Source organism: Manacus candei, unplaced genomic scaffold, assembly GCF_025592945.1.
Source record: "Manacus candei isolate 608988 ecotype Guabito, Panama unplaced genomic scaffold, ASM2559294v1 h1tg000013l, whole genome shotgun sequence".
NCBI lineage: Eukaryota > Metazoa > Chordata > Aves > Passeriformes > Pipridae > Manacus > Manacus candei.
Window position 1 is genome coordinate 3,405,232 of NW_026138061.1, and position 19,848 is coordinate 3,425,079.

General features: G+C 42.3%; 1 protein-coding gene across 2 annotated transcripts; it reads right to left on the reverse strand.

Moving 5' to 3' along the window:
• Positions 1–3,419: 3,419 nt before the first annotated feature.
• DERL1 (derlin 1) lies at positions 3,420–19,513 on the reverse strand. 2 transcript variants are annotated; one of them, XM_051778511.1, is made up of 8 exons: positions 19,179–19,513; positions 17,004–17,115; positions 13,811–13,875; positions 11,227–11,253; positions 9,150–9,245; positions 8,419–8,471; positions 7,181–7,291; positions 3,420–6,101 (listed from the first exon to the last, which is right to left on the reverse strand). In XM_051778511.1, exons 1-8 carry the CDS (start codon positions 19,329–19,331, stop codon positions 5,963–5,965), a joined length of 756 nt encoding a protein of 251 aa, XP_051634471.1. In that variant the 5' UTR covers positions 19,332–19,513; the 3' UTR covers positions 3,420–5,962. The 2 variants fall into 2 exon arrangements, with proteins under 2 accessions (XP_051634471.1, XP_051634472.1); XM_051778512.1 differs by lacking the exon at positions 19,179–19,513 and adding an exon at positions 18,808–18,997.
• Positions 19,514–19,848: the final 335 nt, after the last annotated feature.

The window sequence follows — 19,848 nt, forward strand, 5'->3', positions numbered from 1 at the left end:
AAACCCCCAAAGCCTCTAGCACCTGAGCTTTGAATCAGCTTTTAAGAAAATTACTCTGTATGTAAAAGCTCCAGAGTGAAAATACCAAAACATTAACATCAGTTACAGTTAACTCCTTAGCTTAAGCTCCTAAAACAAAAAAGGCCAATGCCCAAGGCACACACATGCCATTTTTTCTTTCTGCAATTGTTTAAATTCTTAACAGTAATAAGCACAGGCAGTTCAGTCAACAAACAATGCCTTAAAAAGACAGCTACAGTGGTGTTGCAGGCACATGATCAAGGCTTCCTTCTAGCCAAAGGCTTATCCCTGAGTCTAGCTGTAGATACAAATACCAATCAGTGTCTCCCTTTGACCCTCCACCCCCTGTAGGAGTAAGGATTCAGTAGATGAGGACAGAGACAGGCATTTCTTTGCTTTGCAGTCTGAACGGAGACTGTCATTTTCTGAGCCCATATTGCAGAAAAAAAGCACTTTGAAAAACATTATTTGATCAACGAATACAATCCCTGATTAATGTGTTTTCTTCCCATTCTCAAGTTCACTTAAAAAACAATTTCTCAGCAACTTTAGATTCCTTCCTGACTGATTTAAATTATTCTTCCCTCCAAAAAACAGCACCTTAGGCTTCTCTACCTCATACATCCACCACCGCCACACACAAACTACTTTCATAAAAAAAAAGAAGCAAAGATGTAACCTGAGTTGCATTCCTCCATCACAGTATTTGTTCCCCACAGACTGGGGCTATGAGCACTCACCTCTGCCCGAGTACCAGGCAACAAAACCAGTTTTGATTGCACTGATCTGAGACCCTCTCTGTTGTCTATGAACAGCTTCATGCACGAAGGGCACTGCAGAGACTGCAAAGGGGGGCAGCAGCCCCTCCAGCCTAATCCCAGCCTAATCCAAAAGGAGATGCAGCCCACCCAGAGCACAGGGCGGGAAGGACTCTGCCCTCTTGACTGTGAGTGAACTCTGTAACCATGGCCTGATGGAGGTTTTACAGCACCAACACTGAGCAGTGCCAGGCAAGCAAGTCTTAACAAAGCCAAGTGCTACAAAAAGCCTTCTCAGTTGGAGTAGGTGAGGGAGCTCTGATTTTAAAACAGGCTGAGGGGTCTGGTACGGTTAACTACTAATTAACCTACAGGTTAATTAGGGCTAACCGATACACTAACTTGAAAGCAAAGGGAAACATTACTGCAAAGAAACTTCCTCCATTTAACTAACTACCTACCTACCTACCTACCTATCACAAGGTGACCTGAACTCTGTAGTGTGAAGGGGGAGCAGGTTGGCTCCATTGGTTAGAATATGGTGCTAATAATGCCTAGGTCATGGGTTCATTTCCCATAAGGGCCACTGACTTAAGAGTTGGACTTGATGATCTTTGTGGGTCCCTTCCAACTCAGAACGTTCTGTGAATATCTGAGGAGATTCAACAAGCAGCTTGGCAAGCCCAAGGGTTGGCACAGGCAGCATTCTCACACCTCTCAGGACAATGACAAGTGAATCAAACACTTGATAAAGGGATCCACCCTTTAATTCATGTCCTTTAATTCATGGCCAGTGCAGGGACTAAATACACCCTTACAAAACATGCAGATGCAAAAAGACTGCTTCTGGTGGTTTTGATTTAAACCCGTGTTTAAATGGCCTCCAATTGCCATGATCTTCATCACAAAGACTTACGGTTGGTTTAGTATTCCAGAGAAACCTGGCCTTAAAAACTGATTTGATTCTAATGGCATTTTTCAAGTGTTTTGTCCTTTGGAGGAGGGGGCAAAATAAAAAAATGAAGCACTAGAATTAAGGTTTTATCATTACTTTTTGCCCCTCCAACATCAACAGGATTCTGTAGAGGCCTTGCCAGCATCCCATAGTTACAGCTCCTTTTATGCCCTTTTGCTCCCAAGCAGTGTAATCACTCCTAGATCATGTTCCAGATGATACAAGGGTGAGCCACTGCTGCAAACAGAATTTCTTTCATCACCTAAACAGTGTGCTTGAAAAATACAAGCAGTCGAAGTGTTTTCATCATTTCAGCACATCATCACTTTGTTGATTTGAGTATTTCTGCTTAATATGCAGATATTACAAATTTTAACTTAATCAAATCATCACAATAGACTCAATTCTGAACTTCAACTCACACTGTTACTATCATTCGTGGCAAAATAAGAATCTACAGATGCATAAAACAAGAAAAGCCATTTACTAGTGAAGGTGATGGCAATGCTGAGAACATCTTCACCAAAATTAGCGCTCTGCCATACTACAGCAAGTGCAAATTGATCCACCATCCTAAGCGTAGTAACAGAACAAAGGAGAATATGAATCATCTTAATTTTATGGATGCAGAACAGGATTACAAAGTCATTAGGTGACTTGTTATATCAGAAGCTTCAGACTGTAAATTAGTGTTATCTCTCCAGCTCACTACCTTAACCATCAGGGCAAAGCAGTCTTCCTCCCTGATAAGGTACACAGGGATATACGAACACAGAATCTTACGTTGTATTGCAAGCAATATGCTACTCTGAGAATTAAACTCTCAGTTTTTCTAGTGTGACCATTAGATGGCAACAGATCCAGCTTCTCATTAAGTCATTGGCAACACCACATCACCAGGCTGCGTTCAGAGAGGAGCCATCGCCAAGACAAAGCAATAGGAATGAAAGATGAAGCATTTGATTTCATATTCTCGGCTCTTCTGCTGACTCTTTTTGCAGCTGGAGCAAAATCAAAAGGCACACACTTGCCACGCTGTTCTATCTGGTGTATTTAGTATGGACCAAGACTTTCCAGTTCAAGGAGCACAACAAATTCACACAGTGCTTTATGCACCAAATCCATGATTTTCTTTGATGCCACTGTGGTAACAAGCAGGAGAAGTGCAGTCAGATGAACAACGAGGACCAGAGGAGTCATTCACAGGATGCCCAATGTGTCTGTCTCCAAACCAGTTGAGGTAAGAGCCTCAAAAGGAATTCTGGCAGCTTTGCACGTCTGTCTGGACAGAGAGGGTATTGCAGAATTCCAAGCTTACCCCTGGAAAAGTATGTGATCTGTATCAATCCCACAAAGTTTAAGGGTGAGTAGAAGGATGCTTTCTCCCAGAGGACAAAGGATTAATAATCAAGCATACAAAAAACAGCTGTAAAGTGGTAATAGCCCAGGAAGGACACAGACTGTCAAAACTCATGGTATAAACAGAAGCAAAGAAAATGCCTTTACGATTTTGCAACTGATCAGAGAAGACAAGACTCCCACCCAAAAGCAGGTAATTTTCTTGAGTACTTTTATCGACAGCGGGAGATGGTGTCACAGTGCAGCTGTAATACAATCCCCAGAGATGTGCAGATCACAAGGCTTGTCTTAAGCTGAAATATGATTTAACAAAACAGAGACAGTAACAGAGATTAAAATTTTAATTTAAAACTTTGCCAACAAAAATTGATTACAAAAAGGGGAAATTATCTGTACAAAATAAGAAAGAAGGTACTCATTTAACAAGAGACTGCCATTGTCGAATGTATGTGGGAGGACAAACAGTGCTTCAGGTCAAGTGACAAAGTGAGAAAGTAACAAAGTGAGCTTGTAATATGGAATTTGAAAGTGAATTTTCCAGAAACAAAGTAAATTGACCTGAAGCAGCTCAAAAGCTAATCAAGGCTTATAAGAAGTCTATATTCCTTGCTAACCTTTTCCTCCTAATTTAGAGGAGGAGGATGTACTAAAAAGCAAAACCCAGCACGGTGCAATGGGCCAGGACAATTACTTTTGCTATGCTTTCACTCACTTAAGCCTTCCTTCAGGCCTTCCATACAAAGATACTCTACAATTTGAGTGTGCCAGGGCTTCAGCTTCACTTAACAATTGGGTCCTGACTCAAAATGAAGACAAATGCTTTGGGCACAGTAATATTACTATGACTAAAAAGACCAGCTGTACCATGACTCCTATCAAAATGATGGTTCTCAGACTGTTCAAGTTCACATCAAATAACAGCTGTTGGTCAATGATAAATTTGTATTTACAACACTGCACTCCTCTTTTCTACCTACCATTTTATACACAGAAAGACACAAGAGCATCTTTAAAACTCATCACTGAATAGACAAAAATGGCAAGTGATTCCTGAACTCCAACTTCCTGTAAAAATAAAACTTAAACACACTACCAGTTTTCTACATTTTTTCATGAGCCAAATCAACATAATTGAGTTGCAGTGAAGAAATGGAACATGCATTTATTTCAAGCAGGCCAGCTGAAAACTGTCAGTCCGACTGCTTATTTTCCACTTGGCTTCCCCTCACGTAGTATTTACAAGTTTTTACACCTTCAAAACCCAGCTTTTGTGAAGAAACAAAGCAGTAATAAAAATGTTTCAGCCCAGATTGACTTCATCTACTTACAGTTACCTGAGATACCTAAGTTGGGGCAGAACAGCTTTCTGTGCCCTACCTACCCAGTAAAATGACAGACAAGTGCTAAAGGGCAATTCAGTCAGACTTGAAACTCATCCTAGTGACAATGCTCTCCTTCCTCCAACCATAAAACAAAAAGTGAGCAACTACATTCTGACTTAGAAGTCTTGGTTAAGCTTTGAGTAATTGTGTTCCTATGTGAAGTGTTGGATTTAAGTGAACCTAAGCCTCACCTGGCTCACTAGCAGCTCCATCCAAGGGAGGTCAGGGACAGCTGTCTTTAAGAATGCTGTGAGACATGCACAAGTCCTCCTTACAGCTGGGAAAGCTGGGATAAGTAAGAAGTTTGCTCAAGTCCATGCAGCGAGTCAGTAACAAGCTGGCGTTACAGATTCCTGGATCTTAGCCATGTGCTCTGCCCATGGGAACCCAGTGCAAGGAAACTACTGTACAGAATCATTCCCTTTTCCAAGTAATAATTTTTTACAAAAAAAAAAGTACAGCTACTAATAAACAGTGTACACAATTTCTTATTTGACAATGAAAGAGTCCTGCAGTAAAACAATCTGTTCTATTGTATCTTGACGCTGCAAAAATTATTTCCAGCTTTGATTCTTTGATGTCTTAAAGCTTTTAAGAGAAAGATGAAGATTCAGTTAAACAATGCTGCAATCAGTACTCTTTGTATTAACCACAATGATATGTTACATTTTCTAGTTTAAGCAGTATTTATGCTACCCAATTTGGCAATCAAAACAGAAACCTTGAAGCCAAGAATTCACAGATCTTAGGGGAAAAAAAAAAAGCCAGACAATTTCAGTTTTAACAGAACAAGCCTTGTAACATGCTATGAAGAGTTCAGAGATCTCAATTCTGTGAATATCTGTTATTGACATTTCAAACAAAAGCCCTCTAGTTCTTAGGCTTGCCCAGCCCATGATGTAGCAGATCAGACAAATGCTGCACAGCAAGGTAAAAACTCTCCTCAAAACATAGCTTAATAACAGAAATGAAACATTTGCAATTTGCTTTATGAATGCAGCAGAGAGATATCACTAAAATAATGTTTCCAAAGAACCTGGGACTTTAACACAGCTATGGAAAAGGTCAGCTTCCTAAACTTAGGGGCTTGTTTGAGCCATCTGCCTCACACTGGATCCTTATTTTACCATGGTCAACAAAGTTTTAACATACCAGGTGAGACAGAACACCATCAGCTTGTTCCATCACTTGATGGAACAAGACAGCCAATGGATCCTGTTGTTACAGACAGACAATACTGTATAAAGAAGGCTTATTTTTAATGGCAGAATCAAATTGGACACTACTGGCTAACCTGGAGCAAGATCTACATTTTTTTCCTTCTGGAGTTTTTAATTTTCTCTTGAACCAGAAACATTCCTTCTAATCAGTTAAATCCAAGAGTATTACAGAGAGCTCAGTTCTTTAGGCATGCTCTGCACCAGGAAGGGTCGGTTCTACATCCAGTTAAAACCGAAGAGTTGATGTTTTCCAAGGGCAGGAGTTCTTCACTGGTCACCTAGTCGGAAACCTTGGCCCCAGTTGTGCCTTCCACCACCCTGCTGATCTTCTGCAGCTCTTCTCATGCTGGCAGGAGGAACACCAAACCCCGACACTCCCCCTCTCCTGTTTGGCAGCCAGCGGTAACTAGGACAAACCAGAAGAGGAGTTACAGAAACAGCTGCACCCTGGGGGTAAATGACAGACTACTTTTCCGTGCACTTCCTTTTAGCTGACAGACTTTGCAATAAAACTGGCTTTTCACAGTAGAACTTCAGAGAATCCTGTCCAAATCTAAGCCCTCAGCACACTGAGAAATGGGAATACGGGGGAACTTCCATTTCTGGGAATCAAGAGAATTGCACATATCCAACAAGACTGATGGCACTTTCAGAGCTGTTACCACCTTGAAAGACATTTTTAAAGACAATCTTGTCTTCTAATCCTTATAGAAAATCAGATTTAATAGACAGGCTTGCAAACATAGAATTAGAATATAAAGCTTCCCTACTGATTAAAATCTGTACACAAAGTATAACTGTAATTCAACAATTTATGCTATGAAGAGGGTTAACTGAGTTTTAGCTAACATTTGATAGAGAAAGTTTCTAACTAAAGTTTGATAGATTTACAGCCCAAAGGGATGAGGACAAGGACAATTGAAGCTAAAAACTTAGGCTTCTGATTGTAGTATTTCAATGCCAAAACAATGAACACATCACAAGAAAAAGCACTTCAGACTTGCAGTCGCAGTTGACTGGTACAGACTGCAAAGCAGAATCATATTACAGTCCTGAACAAGTCTACAACTGACTCCCATTATTGTTAGACATTGGTGAACTGGTAGCTACTGTAATGATACATGGGAATACAGAAAAAAAGATGACTTCCAGGATAAAACTTTTTTTTTAATACCATCTGATAATTGTTAGGGAGTTCTCTTTATTACAGCTCAATTCACTAGCAGAACTATGACTTTCACTCTCACTTTTAAGAGTGGGCAAAGGACATAAGTCATCCAGAGAGGTAACACAGAACTCTCACATGGACCGTTTAAAAGAAGTTCAACATTTTTGATGACTCATCAGCTCAGTCAACGTGATAGTCTAAAGCAGGTTGATTTAGCAAAGTATTTTACACTTTAAAATCCCAGCAAATATATGTCTGATGAATCATACAAAAAATTGGACCAAACAAACAGTGAGGTAAAGAATAAGGTCACTTACAGGAACTGAGGTGTGGACAGAAAATTCCTTCCTCCCAAATCCACTGGATATTTAAACATTAAGAAGAAATACAGGTGTCCAACCAGATTTCCTATCAGCTCATTGATGACTCTGTAAAGCAAAAAAAAAAAAAAAAGAATTGTTTTACATGCTGTCTTCTCTGAAAATAAGAGTGATCACCTTGTGTTCACCTGCCACAGGCATTGCCAGGGCTGTGAGACCCAAAAAATTTCCCTTCTCTCAGCATTTTGCAGCCAATTCTTTAGAAGAGCCAACTTTCTGTGCCAACACTTCCAAGCCTTCTCTACAGTCTGTACTGAAAATGCAATTAAATACTTATTTACATCAGGGAATTAGACCGTACAGCTATTAGTGACTAAAATAATAGTCTGCAGAGCTAGAGAAGTTAGTGCTGTTTTCACTGGACAACCTGTCTCCCGCTGTACTGAGCTGTTTTGTTCCCAATTTTACAAAAACACAGCTGACTGGAGGCCCTTGAGTATCTTCTGTCATGCATAGAAACAGCAGGTATCTAACAGCAAGCAGTTCTCACAAGTGACGGATGAGTCAGTAGGAGGCACAGCCAGAACAGGGAATTTGGTTTTGCTGTGCCATCTCCTCCTTTTATAACTCAACCTCAAACTTGTTATTGTCATTAATTGTGTTACAGCGGCACCAAGAGGCCCCAGCCAATGTAGGGCACCAATAAGACAGACTGTGCACAGAGAGGGGATTTCTGCATCATGGAGTTTACTCAAAGAAACCCAAGACAGACCAAAGACTTCATCAAGTGCTAATACGGCACTCTGTGGACTTATTTCCATTTTCACTTGTTTCACAAACTGAAAAAAAATCAGGATAGACAAGACTGGGAGGGAAAGAAGTAACAGCACTGTCAGAGGCAAGCTAACTTTGTTTCTAAAACCAGTAATGATGGCTAGTCACATGAATGACATTTTTCTTTACTGTGTATTACTTTTATAGCATGGAAAAGGCCTAACACATACAGTCACTAGAAAATAAAACAAACTTATTACTTTCCCTTCATCTACATTCTCTAGTTCTCACATGCACACCTCTTTGCTTTTATCTTAAATCATCACCATGTGATACTAGGCATTATCAGTCACATTATACGGTTTTAAGCTTATTTTAATATTACTTCTAAATTCAGCAGCAAGTTAAATAGCTCTAAAAGCTTTTATAACTTCAAACTGGTCATAAAAGTAAATACATACGATCCACCAATGATGTAGTTGAATCCCAGAATAACCCATGGAAGGTAACAGGCCTGAAAAGGAATGCAGTGAAGAGAAGTTGTAAGTACAAGTTAAGGAGGTAAACCTGCTCTCAACTTCCCACTGCACTAATGAGCATGATCATAATCTCAACATTTTAGGCATTACACAAATCCTGATCTATTAACTGAAAGAGATTCAACCTACAAGGGAAGATACTCCAAACTGAGTGAAGACTAACATTTTTAGACAAAACATACTCATTTAAACATTATAAGTAGACATGCCTTTTGCCCCCATGTTCCACAGCATGCTTGCATTCTGGAACAAAGTCCTAAGGTTTCCGACTTTGAAAAGCTCTTGAAACAATGATCAAAAGAGTTTCAACTACGAGACCTGGCAGAAACAGACAAGGTCACCAAGGAAACAACAATTTAAAGTATCAGCATTTTGTCACTACATTCAGCTTTTATCCAGGCTAATGTTTATCAGGAATTTTTTCTTTTCGGAGTGATGAATTTCAGTTGTCAGGACATCTTTTCAGTAAAGCCACACTAAGTGACACCACATGGAAAACCACGAAGAAATTTGTCTTTGCTGCATCTCAAAGAGTATACAGTTATGTAAAAGTGTGGAACATCTTTAATAAGAGAAAATATTTACATTTTGCCCCTCACCCCTACATATGCATCTTATGGGCAGGAACCTTTCCAATATCCTGCCTGACATACCTTAAATCTTGTTCCAAACCAAAACGATACAATCATGTCTCTGTTCAGCTGGGCCCACACATAAAGTACTGACATGATGAGTGGAATCATCAGCAACTGCAATGTTAAGAAAGAAATAAAAAAGGCAAACAGTTACAAACACTTTCACAGAAACTAAAGAAACTTAAACAGGCAGCAGGAGCTATAAGTTTCAAAAGTGGCTTGTAAGCATGGTATGTCAGTAAAGTCTTTACAGACTGCCCCAGAAGCTTTGCCACCATGTGTCATGGATCTGTAAAAAAGCCACTGAGAAAGCTAAGGAGGAGAACCTACTTGGGTCATTCTCTTTTGCAAGACCATGCCAAAGCAAAGGGCTCCAACTTGCACCAAGTGAAAGAGCAGCTGTGGAGAACTCCTTTGCTCCCAGTTGCCTGGTAGGACACGTACAGCAGAGCCAGCCATGGACCAGTGCCACAATCATTTCCAGGGCACTAACCCAAACAGTTACTCCACTGAACTGCCACCTATGAGCACCTCAGAAGGAAGGGGCACCCATAAATCACCATTTCAGGGCACTGCAGCCAGCCTTGGCAAAGCTGCCTTGGTAGAGCTTGGAGATAACCCGCACTCCACGCCAGGAGGTGAGACTGTTTCAAACACTTCCTTACTGTGACTGCATATTAGGTGATTGGACTATTTCTAGTGAAAGAAATACAAAGCACTATTTAGCTACCTGATGATTTCTGAAGGCAGACTGCACCAGCAACATTTCCATGAACTGGCTGAATGCTACGAACCAGCTCCTGTGTTTAGAAGAGGTTGAAACTCATCCCTTCAGGGGAGCTTCTATCCAACAGGTTCCACGTTAACGCTGGCACACCACTACCAGCCCAGCCTTCCACAAGCCCCACGCGTATGCACCAGCACTCTGACTCACCACATGAGCACTTTAGGGTCTTTAGTAAAACTCTTTTCATTTTACTGGAAAAACAAAGGAATATCTAATTTCTGAAAGCATTTGACATAGGAATAGTGCCAGCTATCCTACTCTATCTTCTCAACTTCAAGTAAGGCCACTAAACACAATCAAAAAACCCCCATTTTTTTAAGAAAACCATGTTTGTACATCAAACAACTGATTCTCTTTTAAGCAATAGTTTGTATCCAGTTTAAAAAAACCAAACATTTTAAGTACCTATTTTAAAATGTACAAATCAACACAATCAGTCTAAAATTCATACAATGTATGGGTGACTGCAGCATGCTTTTGTAAAATTTTGTGATGTCTTCGCCACAGCAAAGAAAATTTTAAGCCCGAAGTTGTAGACAGCCCTTAACAGAACTCAGTCCTGACTAGAGATTTTTGGTTTTGTCTACCAGGAGAGCCTGATAAGTGATCCAAAAATGCTAAAATAATTTTGTACAAAATACTGCAGATACTGGTGCAGGCTTTAGGTGATGGGGACAGATAAAGATAAGGAGAGAACAGCAGAGGCAGGTTGAAGATACTGATACTCTGCTGTGTCCAAGACACACTTCCCAATTTTCCCCTTTAATATTTGGGGTGATAAGAACTACCTCATCAAAAATTTACACCACTATCTTAATCATTCTTGTGAGGATTTTGCACTTCACAGTTCTGATCTCAATCTGAAGCTGTGTTTTTCATAAAAAGATCTTCTATTGGCAAGTGAAAGGCACACTAAATTTGAGAAGATGAATGAACCCAAGAATCATTTTTAAATAAAAAAAGTAAGAATGGAGATCCACTTTCATTAAAGGAAACAGCGCAGAGGTGACATCTTGTGTCCATTTTAGTAAAAGGCTGAACACTTCCTGACTGTACAATGAGCCAATTTTCATTCCTGGATTCCCTAATTGGGTTAGGTGTGACAGTCAGATCCAGGCTTATGCCATCAGCTGAGGCTAACCTGAACTAAAAAATTAACAATACACACACAGCAGTCCATTCTGATATAAACTGAGCCAGTTTAGCTTAACATTGTTCTGCAGTTAAGTCGATAATGCTCTCTATAAAGTTATTAAGTAGTCATAAAGTTCCTCAAAATTATTATTTAAGAAAGGGCACTGCACTTACCTGCATGTCCATTGCCAAGCCAGTTATCTGTCATTGCACCATTAAGGAAAATACAGCAAAACCTGACAGACTAAGATAATAAAAAGAAGGTGCAGACACACTGAACACACATGCAAAGGCCTTTAATGTTTAAAATAGTACTACACAGGAACTGTTTTAAGTTAAACACTGGGTAAAAAAATAAAAACATCCAGTGATCTAGAGACTTACACACTTAGTTTCAGTAACTGCCTTTTGGTAGCCTTTCAAGCTCCCACCTCCAGTCATTACCCTGAGGGCTGACGGATGCACTGGCCTTTCCTCCCTGATGGAAACTGGCTAACTACAAACTCAATCAGTCCTTGCTTGCATAAGAGCACATTATAAGTTTAACTGCTGGATTCTTTCATTACTTCAACACTGAAATTTTGGGTTTCTAGCTAAAGAAATACCAGGTCATGAGAAAACCCCAATACATTGCCAATGAGTCATATAAAAGAAATAATTTCTTGAAGTGCATCAATGCAGGCTTTTAATACTCCTCTCCCACCCAGGAGCCCAAAGGATCTGTTGTAGTGACTGCTGAGTAGAAAGAATCACTGAGGGATTTTGCTATGATCAGAATGCTTTTAGCAGTTCATGAGTCCACATAAAATGACACCCACCCTTTTCCCAGACCATGGATCCAGGTTGCTTTTACATCACATAGGGAACAAGCAACTGGAAGCTTTTAAATGACCAGTTTGAAAGTCAAGTCACAATTAGATTCATTCTAATACCTCACAGTCAACAACCTGCAATCATAAAGAAAACCCTCATCTTTGTAACAACATAACTAACAGCACATTGTTTTTGTTGTGGCTCAACAGGACCAGCAGGAATAGCAATTCCCTCCACAGAGTGGAATGCAACTGGAGATAATCTATTGATAAGGCATTTCTACACACTAGCTCTCCTGACTACTCTGATGTCATTGCTCCTCTTTTTCCATGTGCTGTGCCACCACAAATTGCTACAAGGAGGCAGCAACAGCACAGACAGAATGGGAGCATCTCCAAGGATGGAGGTGCCCTTACAGTAAAAGGGGGTCTTTCTTATATTTAAATGTGCTTCATTTTGTGGAACTGGTGTCCAGCTACAGAGTCCTCAGCACAGAAAAGACATGGACCTCTTGGAGTGGGTCTGGAGGAAGCCCACAAAAATTATCAGAGGATGGAACATCTCTCTTATAGGGAAAGGCTGAGAGAGTTTGGGGCAGAGCATTTTTTAAGGCCTGCTGCAATAGGAAAAGGGGTAACGGTTTAAACTAAAAGAAGGTTGATTTAGATTAGATATAAGGAAGAAAATTTTTACAATGAGGGTGGTGAAACACTGACAGAGGTTGCCCAAAGAGGTGGTGGATGTTCCATCCCCGGAAACATTCAATGTCAGGTTACAGGGCTCTGAGCAACCCGATCTAGTTGAAGATGTCCCTGCTCACTGTAGGGAGGTTGGACTAAGGACCTTTCAATCCAAACTACATATGATTCTATGATAAGACCCCAGGCTGCACAAGCCCAGCTCTCCCAGCTTCTCCTCATGTGACAGATGCTCCAACCCTTTAATCATCTTCATGACCTCTCACTGGACTCACTCCATTATGTCCATGTCTCTCTTGTACTTGGGAACCTGGAGCCGGATGCAGCCCCCCATATATCTCTCAAAGGCTGAGCAGAGAAGAGCAATCACCTGCCTCAACCTGGGGGCAATGCTCTGCCTAACACAGCCCAGGATGCCGGTGGCCACCTTTGTCATAAGGGCACATTCCTGGTTCATGGTCAACTCGGTGTTCAGCAGGACACCCAGGGCCTTTCCGGGAAGATACTCTGCAGACTGCCAGTCTCCAGTCTGCTCTGCTGCCTGAGGCTGCTCCTTGCCAAGAGTAGGGCTCTGCACTTCCCTTTACAGACCTTCATTCCTGAGCAGCCCATTTCTCCAGCCTCTAAAAATCCCTGAATGGTAGCACAACTACCTGGTTTATCAGCAAGTCCTCCCAGTTTTGTATTCAAGATCTAAAGTAAAATTCAGATAGAACAGCACACGGAAAAAGTGTTTCCCAGCATTCTCAAACCAACAAGCCCATATTTTTCAGGAAGCTGGCTCAGTTCAGGTATCGCAACACTGCTTTCTCAGATGACTTTTACTCAGCATGTAAAGGACTTCTCCATGAGGTACCTGAATTTCAGGGAGTGGCAGTGATCAGTCCTATCTGCACACAGCAGCTTGAACACACTAAATTCACTCTTAGCTCACACAGCAACCCACAAAAGCAGCTCAGTGAAGTGATAGAGAGAACACCACGGAAGCATGAGCAACACACAACATGAGCTGAGCTTTATGTAAGCAGAACTCTAGTCCCCAGACTACATACCCCTATCAGCACGTTTATTAGTGTTCTCCCTGCAAGCCACTACCTTTCCAGGAAGATTACACACTTACAAACTTGCCTGGGAACATTTGCTACATTTCAAAACTGTTCCTTGATAAAACCCAGTCTTTGAACACACTTAAGGCAGAAACAGGAGAACCAAAATATTCTCAAATTTGATGATGAGCAGAAGGATACAACAATGCAGATCCAGTTAAACAGCAGCATGAACATGTAATCTGCTGGCCTTCCATCAAAAGCACCTGTAAACAAAAAGAATTATCAGGAATGGTATTGAAATTTTGATAAGAAATTAAGACAACTTTTTTTTACTCTTACTTTTTGGAGTCTAAGAACAGCTTAGTTATTAACGGTTGCTTTACACGCAGTCTGTGGTTTACAATTTATTTTTTTTTAATTTTAAAAAGCCTTAGAATAGAACAACCTACAGACTGAAAAATAAGACAGCCTACTGCCGTGTCTATACTCAAAAAGAACACACTGACTCTGGAGATAAGTGGTTTTAACTACATAAGCCTTCAAAATGGAGTTAGACCTCATCCTTCATATGAAACTGCCAGTCAGAAAGACAGAATAAGAAAATACACGTGCACAGCTAAGGCAGAGACATTAAGCACAATGACTGAGTCATGTGAAAAACAGCCCTCACTTAGGCAAATTGCAACCTCTTTGCATCATCTAGTCAGACTCAAGAGATATGACAGTTTTTACACTCCAGAAAAAAATAGCATCCATGACAAGGAGGGTACACATTTGCAGCACATTCTGTTCCTTCTTCTAAGCTGATTTCCCATTTCAAATGTGTCAGTTTTTTGAGGACAGTGGAAACAAACAAACAAACAAAAAAAGCAACATTCCCTGCAGGTCATACTACACAAAATTATCTTTAGATGCCCAGTTGGGTTTGTGACCTGGCAAAGACAAGAGTTAAAACAACTCCTTGCAAACTCCTTGCAAACATGAAAATTTGAGGCTCTCACTCTTGCAAAGTGTGGCAAAAAGGTGACACAGACCTCGACACCTGTGCAAGACTCCCATCAACTTTCACAGAGTCCCAGGCAGGCAAGGAAAGCCTGAGAATGTTGTTGCAAAAGACCCAGACCAGTGACAAACTCAGTGCACCACAGACAAGCTGAATTACATGCTCATAATTAAACATCAAAAGGCCTAGAAAGAAGGCTATTGCTTCATGTTAGCACTATTTGGCTTCCTACAAGTATTTTACATGTCCCAAAAAATGTAAAGGAAGAAAACCTATTTTTAAGTGATAGCTTTTTAGAATAGCCTATGTAAAACAAAATTACTAAAATAACAATTTTAAGTTTATTATTTAAGTTCAGCCATGCAAATTACATGACAGGAAAAAAAACACTTAGAAAAATATATTGGAAAGTTTTAAAGTTGAAGAAATGCATAAACTGAGGTTTTCTCCTTACTGTTGCTATACAACAAACAAATAGAAACAAGAAAAGAGAAGAAGCTGACTAAGGCTGCAGAAACACCAGCTCAGGAAACCCCACAGAGTAGGAAGAAATCAAAGCTATTATTATTCCCTTAAGTTTTTTCACTTCTCGTTATCTAGGAGACTGCTAACAAGAATATTAGACAAGCTATTTAAGTTGACTTTTCAATGAATATCTAAGAAAATTGAACTACAGATGCCAGAAAGCTCAGCACAGCTATAGGTTGAGCTCTATTCCACTGGGTCCTTCTGTAAGGCCCAGGGTATAATCCAGTCATCTGGAAAGAGCTGCAGACTCATAATCTCATCATTCATACTGTTGGAGAGTGAACTCTTCATAGTCTTCTTTCTCTGCTGATATTTGTTATGTTCTTCACCAACCCAAACAAAACAAAAACACATCAATCTCCCTTTCCTCGGGAAGCTACAGGTCAGCTTGTTACAAAAGCACAAGCACAGTACAAATCCATATGGACATTTTTGACAACTAAATTTGAAGCTGGCATGCAGCACCAGTGTACACTCAAAAAAAATATACAATGCTGAAAATAGAAGTTTCACTTCCTCAGTTTCATAGACAAAAGGAGGCATAGACCAAAACTGATTTCCACCTGTAAACATTATCAGCAACTTATATACCTCCCACATGTAGAAGGATTCCAGCATGTTTCACAGAAAGAAGGGCCAATCTAAACAATAACTTAATTTATAACCAGAAAAATGACTGTAATAAAAAAGAAATGCATTGGTTCAAACAACAACCCAGCTGACTTTCCAGTTTCAAAATTCATGTGTGTTGCACAGCAGGAATTTACTGCTAAAAGAATTTACTTCCTTTCATGAGACCTGTGCCACAGCAGAGACAACTGCAGAATTTTCTCAGTGTATGTCCATTCAGTGATGTCTTAATTTGCATCTATTATCCAGGAACTCTTCCTACACCTGGCTTTGCCTGGTAGAATGTTTGAACTGCCACTCTCACATGTTCATAATCTACTGCAGAAAAGCTCAGAGGAGGAATCATTTCTAGCTATAGGACTACTACTTTCTTTCACTAAGAAAACAACCAAATACAATCTGGCACCACTCCTCCCTTTCCCTGCTACTCTTAAGACTTAAACGGGGTTCCACAATAGTCTCTGGATGGCAGGTCTACCAGGGATCTCTTTACTGTGGGACTTCTCAAACATCACCATCACTTCTAAGACTCCATTAGAATTATACTGAAATTCTTGTTCAAAGGCTTCCAGGAGGAGCTTGGCTTTGAAAACACTTTTATTACTTACTTCAACTGAAACAATTTTTGTCTAGCTTTAATGAACGGTGTAGTGCAAAATAAAACTAGTTTTGAAGCTACCTTGCAACAACAATCACTTTTTTTGAGAAAAATGATCCATTATCTGATCTCCTTTCTTCCACTGAATTTTTCTCCTTAGCTAAAAATCCTAGTAGTCCCTTAACTTTTCCATGTATCTGTTTGGAAGAACGATATTTCAAATTTCATTTGTAGAAGGTATCTCTCAATTCAACACAAACCAGAAAATAACACAAGAAAGCATCCCTAATAAAAAGAGGAAAAACTGATGTTATTTTCTTCCAATGGATATACCCTTTATTATGTATGCTCTAACATCCTTCTGTGTCAGAGGACACCAGAAACAAGAAAACAGAGGTAATATCATTTAGTCTGTCTCACTCCCTGAAATCCAACAACCAAAAGCACCAGGCCCTCCTATTGAAATAAGTATCAAGTTCAGATCCTAAATGGCCAAGGGAAAGCACCAGTCCCAGAAAATCAGTTTTCGGAGCAGTTTCACACTGACCAACGTAAGCTGGCACAGAGATGAGCCACCTGCATCAGCTTCAGGTAGAGCTCACCACATGCACAAAAATTAATGGATAACATACCTGTTTCTAATCGTGATGAATATTGATACAAGAAATACAAATTCACCAAGTAGAGAAATCCTGTTCCAGGTCCCACTGGGAAGAAGAAAGTTGCCGTTATCGGCCGCCAGATCTGTCCAAATCAAAAGAGAAAGATATATTTTATACTGTAGAATGAACTCATATGCACAGGTTTTTTGTTTCCATTCATTATCAATTACTTGGAAGATCAAGGAAAGATTAAAAACAATTCAAGTATCAATTCCTGCTGCTTCAGCAGCTTTTACAGGTGTGGGGGTTTTTTTAATCTGATAAGCAAAACTGTTAAGATTACAACAGAAATCACACAAAGCTTCCCAGATTGCTTTCATTACATCTTTGCAGTACTGACTCTTTACTGCAGTGCAAAAGGATGCTACACTGTTCTAAAAGCATCCACACAAACCCCATTCTTCCCTGTTGAACAGAGGCCAAGCACCTCACACAACAGTCTTTAGTGTACCATTCCAGACAGCACACGCTGCGCTGAGCATTTTAGACCTGCTATAGAGCCTCCCAACAATCAATAGTGGACACAGCCAACTGCATGGCAGCACATAGCAAGGGCAGAAAGTGGTCATTCATAATTGAGCTCCCTAAGCAGCAACAGTTCCAAACAGAGTATTAGGATCCTGAACATCACAGTTCCAGGAGAAATAACAAAACTAGAGGGAAAACAGTCGTCTAAGCTATTAAATTTTGGGGACGATACATGGACAGCCCTTCCTAGAGCAATCTTTTAAATTTTTTTTTCCCACTCAGCCTTTTGCACTGAAGATATAATAAGCAAATACAATAGAAATGTAAAGGTCAAGATCTTTCCTATTCCTTCATCTTCTGTTCATCCAATGAGTCCTCTCCTGCTATACACCTGCACAGCAAAACACTGAACTTGTAGCATCACAATGCAAGGAAAAATACTATGTCCAGCTTGTGAGCACTTTTAACATTGCTAATGCACTCTACAGCTGACACCTCAGGGTTTTAGTTGTTAGTTTGTGTGACCCATACCTACGCACAGAAGCTGACAATCCCAAGCAGAAGCTTTTTCAAATTCCAAGCCAGAAGGTGCAAAAGATGCACTTTTTTACTGAATCACAGAATGGATCAGGTTGGAAGGGACCACACTGGGTCATCTGGTCCAACCTCCCTGCTCAAGCAGTGTCATCCTAGAGCACATTGCACAGAATTGCATCCAGACAGTTCTTGAGTATCTCCAGCGAGGGAGACTCCATAACCTCTCTGGACAATCTCTGGACACTGTTCCACTGTTCCAGTGTCCAGTCACTCGCACAGTAAAGTTGTTCTTTCTTCCTCACGTTCAGGTGGGACTTCATGTGCATCAGTTTCTGACCACTGCCTCCTGTCCTATTGCGTGTCACCAAGAAGAGTCTGGCTCCATCCTTTGACACCTCCCTCTAGATACTTATATGTATTGATAAGGCCCCCTCCCAGTCACCTCTTCTTGAGGCTGAGCAGGCCCAGCTCCTTCAGCCTTTCCCCATGAGAGAGATGCTCCAGTCCCTTAATCATCTTTGTTGCCCTCCACTGGACCCGCTCCAGGAGCTCCATGTCTCTCCAGCAGCTCTGCCCGAGTCCCCAGAGCCACCCGCGGTTTGGGATGTTTGCACAGCTGATTGTCACCTCTGCTCCCGCAGTCACACCCACACGGTCACACAGAGCCACCTGAAGCCACAGCCACGGGTTTTGTGGTCACAGAGTGCCTCGGCACAACAACCAGCGCCAGCCAGAACAACTCCCACAAAAAAATTAGGGAAAAACACACCAGAATGAGACACAAGACGAACTGCGGGGCTGCCAGGGGCCACAGCCCTCTGTCACTGTCACTCTGGTAGGGTCAGGCACCACCGCCCGGGCCCTGCGAGCACAGCACGGGCTAAACCCGGACCCTTAATCCTGCACGGGTTAAGCGACGAGGAGGGCTCCGCTCCCGCCGGAGGGGCTCTGGCCGTCCCCGGCGACCCCCGAGCGCTGTTCCGCTGCGAGGCCGCGGGGCCCGGGGAGAGCGCCGGCCCCGCCCGCAGCCCCGGCGCGGCCTCGCACTACAACTCCCAGAAGGCCGAGCGCGCGCCAGGCCCCGCTGCCCTATGGCGCGGGCGCCGCGGGGCACGCCGGGAGCGGTAGTGCGGCCCGTACCTGGAAGCGGTGGATGAAGGCGTCGGGCCAGAGGAAGAGGCTGACGGGGCTGACGAGGCCCAGCTTGCCCACGAGCGGCACCGCGATGGAGCCGGCGAACCAGTAGCGGGTGATCAGCGGGATGCTCCGGAACCAGTCCCCTAGGTCCGACATGTCGCCGCCGCCGCGCCCGGCCGCTGCCGCCGAGGCCTCGCCACGAACCAACCACTGAGGGAAAGGCGAGACGAGGGTCCGGCTGCGCCGCCGCCGCCGCCTGTCGGGCACCGAGGGAGCCCCAAGCCAGACGTGGCGCCACCGAATTCGGCCGAGCCGCCGCCGCCGCTTCCGGCCCCGCCTCGGCCGCCCGCAGTCCCGCCCCGGGGGTGGAGCGGGAACGACCCGGGTGACGGTGCCGCCGGGTCCGCCAGTGGCCCCTCCTGGAGCGGCGCTTATGAGGCGGGTGGCAAGAGGAAACCGGCAGCCAGTCTCGCTGGAAAAGCCGTGTTCTGAGTGACCCCGCGCACTCCGTTATAAACAGCTTTACCTGCGGGGACGCGACGTTTTCACTCCACTTTATTCACTGCGCGGTGCTGACCGCGCTCCGCTCCCCAACCGTGCGAGGGGAACTACAACTCCCGGCAGCCCCCGCGGCCGCCGCCGGGGCTGTTCCATTCGCCAGTAAGCCAACACT